Source organism: Amblyomma maculatum, chromosome 1 (assembly GCF_055883805.1).
Source record: "Amblyomma maculatum isolate TAMU_Amacu chromosome 1, ASM5588380v1, whole genome shotgun sequence".
Classification (NCBI taxonomy): Eukaryota; Metazoa; Arthropoda; class Arachnida; order Ixodida; family Ixodidae; genus Amblyomma; species Amblyomma maculatum.
The window spans coordinates 143,829,656-143,843,015 of NC_139344.1; the positions used below are offsets into that span (position 1 = coordinate 143,829,656).

Here is a 13,360-nt window from a genome sequence, read left to right on the forward strand (position 1 = left end):
TTAAAGAACTTTCCTGCAACCTACAAAAAAAAAAAAAAAAAAAATGTAGGAAGCGCTTAAGAGCTCTAAGATCGCTAAGGCGAACACAACCCGGCACCAGAATTAGAATATGTGACTAATAAGTACGGTGCAGGGAATGCAGCCTTATAGTTACGCACGTCAAATGACAGATCGAATACCACACGCCCATCCTCCGAGGTCCTGTGAATAAGCGCATAAGTGGCCCGCGTATGCATGGGGTTGCCATTACCCTCTTTGTCACCTCTCTGCAGCGGTTTGCACAGCCAGGATGCCTCCTTCCCTCCTCTCTGCAACGCGGCAACAGAGCACGCACCTGCCAGAGCTCTTCACACGCAAGTTCCAGTATGAAGGACGTTTCTTGATGACAATTTCTGATCACACTTTCTGTACATGACGCACATGAGCCAATTAAAATACAGCTATTTAAATGCCCTCTAGACACGTGAATATTATGAATATAAGCATAATACATAAGATAAATTCTCAGCACTGGGTAAAATATTCACAAAGTATTGTCAAACATGAATATAAAATCAAGAAATTGTAATAAAATCTTGAGGATATACAAAAGGCAGAAAAATGGTCATTTCTTAAACTACAGCTTGCAATGAAGCTTTTTTTTTTTTGCCTCAACTCCTTCAGCACCATGTAATTTGTTTATTATATGAAATATTTACACAATCTTGCTATTAGATAATACTAAAATGCAGGTATTTAGATGCTCAATTAAATAAATGCCCATGCTTTTGTTTTGGCTTTATACATAGCATAAAAAACTTTTTCTCCGAAATTTGCAGAAAAAATCCAAAAAGTGAAAGAAAAGGGGGCATGAATATCAAAATAAGACAGCAAGAAAAATAATTCAGAATACTAAAAATATGCTACGCTGCCTCTTTTATTACTAGTTTATGTTCTGAAGTTCATTTTGAAGGTGTGCTGTTCTCTCAGAAATATAGCTAAGTTGCTGAAAACACCCATTTTTATGCTCGGCCTTGTTCTACTCATTTTACAGTTTATAGTATTGGCATTTCCAAACCTTTCAGGATTTACGACTGAATTATTTGGTGACATGTTTTCCAGAAGGTGGGAGAGTTTGCCATTAAATTTGAAAATGTGCAATAGAAGCTTGGTGTTCAAACTCCACTGAATTTGCTTGAAGAAGTTCCACACTTGAAGTTCTGGAGAAGCCATATCAAGTAGTACCAAGCTTTCATTACTGCTGAAACCCAGCGAATGGAAACAGAACAGTGGGAACACAAAATGAGCATGTGTAACTGACCAAGTGTGATCAGACATTGAAACTAAGCTTTTCTTGGCCACTAGCTGAAGTCCGAGGCTGACATTTGACTGATTCATCATCTGAGCTGAACTGAGAGCTAGTAAAATTGTCTTCAAGAGACTTCGCTACTACTCTCATAAACAGAAAACTATAGTAGAAGCAGCAGAATCGTGTGAATGGTGCCAAAGACCTCTTTATTTCAAATAATTTTTTAAATGTCACACTGTGCCAGAAAGAACAAAAAAAATAAATAAAAAAATAAACAAGCTGCACACAAACAGAAACTATGGTTGTCACAATAGCCCCACTGCGGTAGTGCAGTGGTTAAGATGCTAGATTACTGTGCCGGGGTACCCATGTCCAAACCCGATCGCTGGCGGCTGCTTTCGATGTAAACGAAGTGGCACCCGTGTGCTTTGTGATGTCAGCGCGCGTTAAAGATCCCTAGGTGGTCAAAATTACTCCATAGACCTCCACTACGGCACCCATTTCTGTCTTTCCACTTTGACTCCCTCCTCCCTTCCCTTACGGCACAGTTCAGGTGCCCACAGAAACAAGTGACAGATTCTGTGCCTTTTCCATACCTGTGAACTAATTACTATAACTACTTTTGTCATACTATCTGCCTAAATGGGGCTACATGTTCCAAATACATAAATTTACGTCTGCCAGTGTGTGAGAACGATCATTCATATATGAACGATTGGCTTAAAGCAGTCCTGAAAGGTATAAGCCCTAATCCCTTAATTTGTGCCAGTATTATCTCACACACAATCATCAGCATACAACCATAATCTACCACATTGTGCCTAAGACCACCCAACATGGGTATAAAGCTCTGTTTTAACAAAGCTGTATGAACATGGAGTAGCATGTCTGATACTAGATCCAAGGGTCTCGGATGGTTCTATTCCACCTCAACCTCTCACCTCAAAGGAGCTGCCTGAGTTAGCAGCTCCAGATAGCGTCGTCCTCTCTTTTCTCGATCCTTTGTCTCTTTTTCGCTTTTCCACAATATGAGCTCCAGCCAGTTCGGCCATATCATGTGGCCTCATGACATCGCAGAACCAGACAACCAATCAGTGCATGGCCATGTCACCTGCCAAAGGCATGGTTGTGATTTTTCTCAAGGGTGACGCCTTTTACGCTACCGCAATAAAGCAACTATTCTAAAATAAGTCACTTCTTGTGGAGCACTTTTCACTACTGCTGCTGCATTGTATGATATGAGCAGTTCAAATTATGTCCCTTCTGTAAAGAGCAGTTTGTTTGCACAGCCTCCTATCCGATGTGGATGTAGGCTACAATCCAGCACACAACAGCGGCAGGGCAGACACATTAAAAAACATGGCAGCCCTTACGAAAGCCAGCTGCTCCTTCAGCTGATAGAAAGTCCAAGATTTTCCCAATTCTATTATCTTGTAGGCAATGGACAATAACCCGATCAGTTTAAGTTTGCAAGTGCTTGACAGCCCCTTTCTTATAGATTATGGTACTGTTAGGATCCTTCCAAGATTTCAATAGATTTGAGGTCGTGAGGCACTACACACACAAAGCAAGCAGTTTTTCTAGCACAATCTCCCTACCACTCTTCAAAGATCTGCAGTTGCCTATCCATACCAGCCGATTTACCCCTTTGCATTGCTTCTAAGGCTTTTTTACTTCCTCCATGACCAGCATGACGTACAACCTGCTCACATTACTGCCCGTCATCCTGACTGCTTCAGGGCAATGTCATCAGCAAATTGCAGATTACTGAGGTATTCTCCATCTACCCTCATCCCTGAAGGCATGTCACCTAGCACATAGTACAATAGATGCTGTCAAGAGAGTACAAGTGGCTGATTCCATGCCAAGTTACCTAAGACAATGCCATGTTTTAGACACCATCACACACGGATAACTTTTTCTCGGAGAACCACAGCTGTGTTACCTCCACAAGGGATCAAGTTTTCTTCTATATGACATCTCTCCAATAAATGTCAGGCCTGTTCAGGTATTAATCTGTTACTTTAATTCGCAAGGCTAGAAGCTAGGCTGGCAAAAAATTGCAGTCACACATTTGTGCTTCCCACCTCCCCCCACTGCAAATCATGTGTTCCAAACCATCCAGAATGATTTTCAAATACTAGCATATCAGCAAATTCAAGGGTGACAATATTACACAAGATTAAATACATTGCAAGCAAGGTGTTTTAAACTTAACTGGGAGCACGCTCTAAACCTGTGGAAGCAGTGAGAGTATCCATTTGGTCACGCCAGTCGCAGCTCACTGCACTACTGAGGTGGCGGTGTAATCGAACTGGCGGAGGGAACTCGTTCGTGGGCACCAAGAATTCGTTGCCTCTGCAAATGTAAATAAATGAGAGTAATACTGCAATTACATTTAGTTTGCATAAATTCAGCAAACTCACTCACAATAGAATTTGGCTCGAGTAAAGCAAGTGAGTGTGCCTGCTGCAGAAGGAAAAAGGTAGTAATGAGACTGGCTGTCAATGCTAGCACAAATACAAATATTTAGAACACTTACAAAACACTGAAATAGCAACAAAGAGAATCTAAGTTAAATCACTTGTGCAGTAAGTGCCCAATATGCTGCGGCTTTCATGGAACTGCAATGGAGAGTGCTTATAGCAGCAACTGCCAAGCTCTTTGACAGGATTACGAGGTACTCGCAATGGTGCCTCACTCTCCCACAAAACATGCTAGCTCAGATTAATTATTGCTCTGTTTTCAAATAAGCTGTCAATGGCCTTGGCAGCAGCTTGAAGCCAAGCACTGCCAACTATTTATGTTGGAGCAGGCAAAAGATATATATATTAGGGAACTCTGCGGTAGCAACATGCATCCAAAGTGTTAAATCTATATAAACAAGCTCAGTGAGTTCCACCAATGCAGTTATTTCGGCAGTAAAAAGAGAGATATTGTCACAGGCATGAACCTATGCTAGCTGAGTATTGAGGTCACCCTCATTGCTGCATACACCGAAATGAGTACTTGACAGTGGAAGGTCTGAGCAAATAAGCACAGGAATTCGGTCATGTATATAACCATACTTTTGTAGCCATTTCATGCTGTGCAGTAGGCTTGTTGCACTTCGAGGCTCATTCCGCACAGGGCCAACTCACGTTTAAACCATCTTTCAGCTGGCCAGCAACCCCCCTTTATCAGTCCGCAGATATACTCATGTATTGCAGCACTACCACGTATGGTCTGTATAGATGAGTGCCACTTACCTTCCAACAGTTTTCCGAAAGAAGCCCGACATTTTCTATGGGCTGAGCCGCTCCATCGGTTGAAGCTGCGAGGAAGGCAATAAAACCTCCTGATTATAAACCTGCGCGTTCACGCTGGCGCACGCAAAAATGCCTTATACTGCCCAAACAAATATAAGCGAACTCAGAAACAGTTTTACGTTATCTTTTAGTCGCCTCATATGTCCCAATACTCCAGTGCATCCGGAAGACAACAGCAACCGGCGACTGATCGGTGCACAGCAGCAGGTATGGAAGCTGTTCCAAGCGCAATGAAACGAGATCGTGGACGCCATTACGCAGTTTTCTCACGCCTTCGCCCGGAGACCGTCGCGCGATTACGCCGCGTCAATAATTGAGGCTAACGCATGCTTGCGCTGCCGTGCAAAAACTCGTTAAAGAAGCTGCAAGGAAGGCGATGGCAGAAAGACTACAAATGCTTTACTTAGAGTTCGCGGGCATGTATGTACGACTCACCGCAGTCAGAAGGCTGCAAATAGAACTGCACCGAAGGCTGCGCCCTTGAATTTAAGGCTATAATTCACGAACTGAATTCGCATATCACCGAGTTTGCATTTACCGGGATGATGGCCCGCCAACTGCAGCAGACCGACGCATGAAAGACAACCTAGGGTGCCTAGGGCTCGCAAAGCGCAAATGCTCGTTGTCTGAAAAGCGCGCCAGTCTTCCTTCTTTGGGCCATACTTTGGGCGACTAGAGCATCTGGGTTTGAGGCTTACTTCTAGAAAAAAACAAGCACTAAAAGCTATTTGACGTCACATCCGTCCAGAAGAGCAACATATTCTCCTTTCCACTTTGGTCCTGGGCGCGCATGCGCAGTTCACGGAGCCGGCTCTCTGCAAGTTCAAGTAAAGGGTACAGCCACAGATCGTCATCATCATCAGCTAAACAGGGAGCTCCCTAAACTGTTCCTGTGGGAGCGAACAGTCGAACACTAAACTGTAACAAAATAACACATTTTGCCCCGCTCTCCTGTATTTACGAGTTGCAGTAATTATATTGCTTATATATAACAAGAGTTGTTACATACGGCGCCTTATGGGCCGCATGGGCCGCAGACGAAGCCTAGCTGATCCAAACTTGAATCTGAATATACAACATGTCCACGTGCCGGACGACTATGTGGCTGTGGCTGTGTCACCACCTTTGTAGGCTGGGGGGTTGAATATTCGAGTGCGTGTTGGTAATTACCTTCAGAGTGCATTCGATGCTGATGCATCACGTAAGTAATGTGACGACGTGAATGACATGAAGTGAAACGGTTTGCTCGCCGATCTGTTGCTTGAAAGAACGTTGTCTGCGGCTGCTTCACATTGTGACCATCGATGGGTGTCCACGGCTTGAGTTCCTTTTTCACACTTAATCCTGACTTGTCGGAGTGGAAGAATTTGCATTCAACAAAATTAGTCATTGATGGGAATAATTTGATCTACATGATATACTTCACCTCAAACCTCGAGTGCATATACGGGGGTGACTATGATGGGTAAGTGTGTTCAAGTGCACGTGAAAACGTAGCGATTTTGTTTGTTAGTTCTGCCCTAAAGAGAAACCACGTTTGACTGTGTATGTGTATACGCACGTACCGCAATGTTTTACGTGAAATTATTAGCATTTTCCTGTTTCGTGCTGGCTCAAGAAAATTAATAGTTCGGGCTACGACAGCTTTATGTATCAACCAGCAGTGGTGCTCAACTGTTGCGAAGTGTAGCTCACTAAAGGCCATTTGGTCGTTTGTAACAAATACAAGAGTTGTTACACTCCTCGTACTCGACGCCTAGCAGCTCCGCGTAGCATTGCAGTGCCTAAATGACATGCCTGATGACTGGTACGTAACAAGTTACTGCTTGGCCGGGATAGCAAGGCAAGATTGTTAGAGCAGCAAATAGGAAGCGTATATTTGTGGTCCTGCCGTCAATGCAACAGTGTCAACACAAGCTTTAACTCTTTGACCATCAAGTTATGAATGAATTAAGGCTGTGGCTAGAGTTCCGTTCAGACGGAACTGTACCCGTCACTAGAGCATGCATGGAAGTTATGTCATACCTTCTAGGCCATTACTAAATTCATTTTTTCATAAATTGTTCATAAAAGTTCATAAATTTTAAATTTTAAGGCATTTCTACAGCATGTTCTTTTAGCAATTTTCCAATTGTGCGTGCATGGAAGTAATGTCATGCCTTCTAGGACATTACTAACCCCAAATTTCATAATAAAAATTACTTTTTTATGCCCTTTTACTCTAGGTAGCACTCAATGTGATAAAGAGAATCATACTATCACTGTCGTCGTTATCATCATCATCATACAGCCATCTCGAACTGTTTCTGTCTGGTTTCTATCGTCACTATGCCTGACTATGTCATATTAGCAGCAGACTGTCAGCAAGCATTTTGTCCGGACGGAGCTTTAGCACGGAATGGTCGGCAAACGTTCCGTCTGGACGGAACGGTAGACACTCCAATGAATTAAAGGGAAAAAAATTGAAGTTGCTACATTACACAAGCAACCACAGTAAAAAACCAACAACCAAGTTCATGAACTGTTAGAGCTGGTACCTTTGCGAAAATCACTACTTGACTTAACAACAGTGGGAATTCAGGCCATTTTGCACTACTAGCGCATATTGGTAGAAGACTGTCTCCTAAGGCTGAAAATGTTAATGAAAATTGCATAGGCAGTTGTTGCTCAGACAGAGCAGGTTGTATTTGTTGCTACGTAAACCTATTTGGGCATTACAGTCAGGTCGCTGTTAGTGTGACATTCTGAAAACGGCCTTAGCTTGTCCATGCATTCTTTTGAACTGTTATAAAAAGCAAACATGGCAAAGTTGGCTTTTTCTACACTCTCTGACTTCACTGTTGCAGCTGCCTACATTTAACTACTGGTACAACTCTGTGGAAATGCACACACAGACTCAATTATCATTGATGTCATAATTTGAACAGCAGTTACTCTGTTTTCTGGTACAATACATCTTGAGTTGACTGGGCCCATATAATACCCTATGGTATTCATTATCTGAAGTGTATGGAGTGAATACCTGCTATCCCACTTCATAGTGCTTGCTGATATACCAAAGTTGGCGCATAGGTGCACACTCCACTCATCAGCAGCTGTGCCTCGAGTCCTTTTGTGCCATCAGGGGATAATGCATTAGGAGTGTTGAGTAAATACTTTTCATGTTCCTCGTGCAATAGTTATGTGCACTAATGGCTCCAGTGACTGTCTTATTGTAGTTAAGCCAAGCAATTCAGTACCATGCCAAGATGGCTCAGTGGTTAAGGGGCTCGAATACTGAGCTGGTGGACCCGGGTCTGAACCCGGCCACGGTAGCTGGGTTTCAATGGAAGCAAAATGCTAGGCACCTTGGTATTGTGCAAGTGTCAGTCGGTGTCCATTAAAGAACCCTAAATGTTCAAAGTTACCTGGAGCCCTCCACTAGGGCATCCCTCATAACTTGAGTCGCTTTTGGACATTAAACCTCGTAAACCATAAATCAAGCTATTTAGCAAAGTTGCCAGATAATTATACGAACTACCCATTCACCCAAGCAGAAGCTTCATTGCATACTCATCTGCAGCCTCTGACTGATTGGTAGTAACAGCTTTCTGATTATCTTAAATTTCTTTCTTCTGCCACACTAGGTATGCAACGGCAATACGAAATTATTTTGCTGCTTTTAAAGCATGCAACATCGAAGTCATCCTTGTGTTTGATGGTGGACATGATGTGTCGAACCGGAAACTGAAGACTGCCCAACGCCGTCTGCAGGAACGTTTGGCCACTGCCAAGGCCATTGCCAAGACAGGAGCTCCAAACCTAAAGATTCTTCCCATACTTGCTCATGAAGTAAGTTGCTCAAGGAATAAGTTCCCATTTGAGAATGCTTAGGGATAGATGAAAATCTCTGTAAGGCATAACTTTTGGTGACCATTGTAAAATTGCAAGGAGTGAGGTTTGCTTTAAAATGCATAGACAGTTTGAATTAGTGTTTATGCATATTACTTTTATTTTGTAACATCTCATGTTGGAACCTAATCTTCTTTAACTCTTCAACGACACTTCTATATGCGAACAACAGTTTCATTAGACAATTATTATTTTCTCATTGCAAAGGTAGTGTTACTGAGGAAAAGTTAACTTCTTAAACTAAAGGTTTTATTTTAGTTTTATTAAGTGCCATTTTTACCTGTGGTATTTTATCAGTAGTGTGTAGCTTGATGATCTGTAATGTGTACCAAATCATGTTGGATGAATAAACTACTCTAAAAGATGTTGTTGGATTCATATGGCTGTATTGATTGCATTGATTAGTTTTTTCACTTACTTCAGGTGTTCAAGGATGTTGTTCGAGAACTTGGCATTCAAGTCCTGCAGTGCAGTTTTGAAGCAGATGAGGAAATTGCAGCAATTGCTAACTACTATGAATGCCCAGTTGCCAGCCAAGATAGCGACTTCTACATATTCAACCTTGTTGGTGGCTTTGTTCGGCTTGATTCCCTCTCCGCAACACCTCAGACAGTGACGATGGAAGATGGTGAAAATGTGAACACTTTATCCTGCAGGTGGTATCACGTTGACAACCTGCTATGTCATTTTCCAGGCTTTGACAAGTCTCTGCTTCCATTGTTTGCGACCCTGATGGGAAATGACTTTGTGAATGGCCAGATGTTTGAGGGCTTCTTTAGCCGCATCAAGCTTCCTAGACTTCGAAGCAAAAAGCTGAAGATCAGTAAGCAGCACACAAAGATGGTCGGGCTGCTTTATTGGTTAAGTACAACAAGTGCTGATTTGGCGTTATCACAAATATTGCAGACCCTAAAATCAACAAGGCGAGAGTCGACTGAAAGAATAGTTTCAGAAACAGTGGCACGGTATGAAGAATTCACATCACCTTTTGTTGATAAGTTTAAAAATGGAGCTCCAATGATTCTCACTGATGCTGCTAATGGCACTTTCCCAGAATGGTTTTCAACACTGTTTTTCTGTGGAATACTCAATCCTTATCTCTTAAACATTGCTGCTGTGCATAAGGTGTTTCATTTGACTCAGATTGACTGTTTTGACTTGGAAAGTAGTTACGCCTGCTCTTTGCCCCTCCGAAGAGCTCTTTACGGTCTTGTGCTGAGTGTGAATCCAGCTTGTGATAAGATGCCTTCAATAGAAGAATTTGATAGAGATGGGAGGAACATTGCTCGTTGTTTTGTTGAGCCTGTTCTGAATGCTCCTGGTTATGGAAAGCTTCCAAAGCTGGAGGAAATTGCGACTTTGACACTGCAAAAAAGGAAGGAGTTATTCTTTTGCTTATTTAATGTTGAAAACATGCCAGATCAATGTCCAGAGACTTTACATGGCCTTTTTGCTGTTATTTGTTTCTGGCTGAAAAATTCTAGAGTGAAAGTTAATGAGAATCTTCTTCGCTCATTTCTTTTGGGAATCATTCTAATGAAGCTTCTCCCAAGGACGAAATTATCTTCTCGAAAAACTTCTGAGAAGCTGAAGTTTCTTAAGAATGGTTGCACAGTTAGAAGCTGTGAAGGCATTGGTGACATCCTGCTTGGTGTGGAAGAGCAGCTTAATCAAGACATCCTGTGTCGTGTGAACAGCAACTTTTCGAAATTTTTCATCCGTCCAACGCACAACTATGCTAAGCGATTTGATTCTGAACTTGTATATTTGGTTAGCCAACTTCAGACCTGCCTTTTGTTTGCAAGATTTCTTAATAGGCTGCTGCTGGAACCATGCAAGAATGTTGAGTTCCACAAAATTTTGAATGGAACATTCCTTTACAACTTCACAAAGGAGTTGGACGGCCGTGTGAATCCGGATCTTTTCATTGCGGAATACTTAGGAAGAGGAACTGTACTTGACACTGAGTTTGCTCTCCTCTACAAGAAAATCCACAGCCTCTTGCCTGGGGACAGCTTCAGGCCAACACGGTCTGCAGCTGGAGGGAAGAAAAAGAAAAAAAAGGGTGGGTCTAGTGCTCTTGATGTGACGGATGAACAAGATGACTCACTAGTAATGCTGTCCAACCGGTTTGAGGCACTTTGAGAGTGTTTGTTGTAGCAGGTCAGCTGTACAGAATTTGTGTAAGTTTGGGCTTCGCAATAGTTTCTCCAAAGTACATCTTTGCCCTCATTGAAGCTTTTATCTAATTCATCCCTTGTGCTTTTGTATTCATGACCACACCTGCCCTTCTGTTCATTCATCCATCTGTGTGGTGCCTTCCACTTCTTAGTATTGAAATAAAACACGCTAAATGGCTTTTCTCATGGGCAGTGCTCATTTTTATGTGGCTAATATTCTGTTACTACTGTGTTTAGTAAGCACTAGGAAATTATTATGATATTTTAAAGGACTATAGACTGTTTTATCATGGGTGCTGCTATTTTGTGTAGATGATGCCATCTAGCGGCTAAGTTGAGAACGACCGCCATGCTGGTTTGTGCGGTCGCATGCGCGGAACAGGAGACAAGTAGCGCACATTGGCATTTTGGAATTTGTCCTTCAAAGTTTTGCATTTTGAAAGTACCTGACTGAAAGAAAAAAGCTTTCCAGCAGCAGTCAGGTTATTCAGTCAGAAATGACCGGGAATCAGGCGCCTGATCAGTTTGGGCGAGGACTAAAGCCTGATTAAAATTAATGTAGAACTTATATATAGCACAGGGAGAGGTGGTAGCGCACCACTGGCCGCGAGGGCTGTAAAGCAAGCAATGCAGAGCAGTTTTCAATCTACTTTTTATGCTTGAATGATTTCTAAGACTGGCTACCACAACAGTTCGAGCAGTAAAATGAAACAAACGTAGCCATTTTACGACATTTTTAGAAACAGTGGTAATCGCACTATATTTGTTGATCCAACCGATCATGCATATGCTCTGTTTATCGCTTGAGCGGTTACTGTATTTAGTTCTCACACCTTCAGTCATAAGGATATATTATTCTTTTTGGACCCATCTACTCTACCCTAGGCCACTGTTGTTGGTTAAGAAAGCTGTAGCGTTCAAGCATCCGTAGAGGTGGCTATTTGACGATCGAATTTCAGCATTGCCTGCATGACTCAGCCACCGATTTGTCGGTGCATGTGGTGAGTGGCGATGACTGTCACTGTCATCGATGACGGTAGCTGCTATTCTGGGATTTCTGTCTAATGCTGACGTGCTGACGTCCAGCCAGATGAAACAGAGTGTACAATTGATCCTTATGGAATAGTGACCTTATGGAATAATGTCCCATAATGACCCCAACAAAACTTGCTTTTATGAAGAAATATTTTATAGCCCATTCGTTGTTGCAAAATTTTCTTGTTTTGAGGAATGGCTGTTGTTCCCATGACCACAGTCACATTTATTATCGACAGGAAAAGTTTGCGAGATGAGTGTTTTCAGAAAAAAAGTCATTGTAGCGCTGTTTCACTGAATAATAAGTTGACAACCAATCTCTTAGGCATCACTGTCTTCAAGTGAGACATGCATATTCTTTCACACTCATAAATCTTGGGTGCCTGAGCCAAAATAATTTTTCGTCGTCAGACGGCATCTTGTAAATTTTTGCCGAATAAAGTATCTGCTTGTTGCCCATCGGCTCATACGAAAGGCTGCCAAGACGAAGCACTTTTGGTTGGTGCTTGAAATTCAGCCACTCGTCTTTGCCCGATTGAAAAAGTTGCAACTGGAGCAGTGTACAGCGACACGCATGCATATCACTGCTGCCATTTTTTTTTTTATCATCTGTTTTCAATTTTTTACTCGCTTTGTTAATCTGAAAAACGTAGTTAAGAAAAAAGGTTTTGCTAGCCGCGAAACTTGTTAGCAGCTAAGCTGCGGCCGGTAGAAGTGAAACAAACGGAGGGGAAGGAGAGAAGGGAGTGAAAAGAAGAAAGGACAGAAATGGTGTATGTAGAGAAGCGTACAAAATATAAAAAATGTAAAGATAGCCCACTGCTCGTGAGTAGCTTAGACGCTTTTCACCTATTTAAGGCGCGCTGTGTGCAAAAGACTGTGTAGCATGTGCGCTTTCTCTGTAAAATGCCCTGCTACCACTGCATTGCCACATATCAGAGGAGGAGGGATATGGCGCGCTCCGGTTCGAGGCTAATTTTCACCTCACCATGAAAACGGTTTGTAGAATCAAATTTTTGGTTGCATGTTTTTTTCTTTGTAATGATGAAGACGACACTTTGATACACGGATCTCCACATGTTATTTGCCTACAACTGCTAAATTTGTAATCGAGTTTCTTTTCTCACCTGTTTCTGCTCGGGTTTCGTCAGCCGAGTGATGGCTATGACGTCAAAGTTGGCATCACGTGAGGAAAAAAACTGTGATATAATCATTCTTTCGTTGTCTTAATTCACTGTAAGGCAAAGCCAGCCTGCCTCAAGAACAGGAATCATGATGCATGAAGAAAAGATTTTATCTCAGTTTTTTTTTCATCCCACAATGACATGTCCAGGCTGCGGCAGTCACATTTCAGTGGAGGTGAAAAGCAAAGCGCCCGTGTGCTGTGCAATGCCGGTGCACGTTAAAGAACCCCAGGTGGTTGATATTTCCAGAGCCGTTCACTATGGTGTCTCTCATAGTCTGGGTCTCTTTGGGATGTTAAACTGCATACACCAAGCCAAACCATAGACTTCACTTTGATGCCATAACAATCACTCAGCTATTCAAACCGAAACAGGTGTGAAAAAAAATTCAACCATAAAGTATTTAGTGGTCTTAGGCAAAAACCATGTGTAATCTATGTAGAGTTATGTCTTGTGCATCATTAACAAGAATGA

The 13,360-nt window shown here is 42.3% G+C and overlaps 1 protein-coding gene and 1 long non-coding RNA gene across 3 annotated transcripts; one reads left to right on the top strand and one right to left on the bottom strand.

Annotated features, from left to right (window-relative positions):
* Positions 1–1,113: 1,113 nt before the first annotated feature.
* On the bottom strand, positions 1,114–5,264 carry LOC146204216 (uncharacterized). 2 transcript variants are annotated; one of them, XR_014703956.1, is made up of 3 exons: positions 5,135–5,264; positions 4,537–4,601; positions 1,114–3,646 (listed from the first exon to the last, which is right to left on the bottom strand). It is a non-coding gene; the product is annotated as an uncharacterized LOC146204216 (long non-coding RNA). The 2 variants fall into 2 exon arrangements; XR_014703955.1 differs by having other exon boundaries at positions 5,032–5,261.
* Positions 5,265–5,493: 229 nt separating this feature from the next.
* Positions 5,494–10,853, top strand: ast (single-strand DNA endonuclease protein asteroid). Its single transcript, XM_084589162.1, has 3 exons — positions 5,494–6,061; positions 8,223–8,427; positions 8,911–10,853. Exons 1-3 carry the CDS (start codon positions 5,901–5,903, stop codon positions 10,630–10,632), a joined length of 2,088 nt encoding a protein of 695 aa, XP_084445288.1. The 5' UTR covers positions 5,494–5,900; the 3' UTR covers positions 10,633–10,853.
* Positions 10,854–13,360: the final 2,507 nt, after the last annotated feature.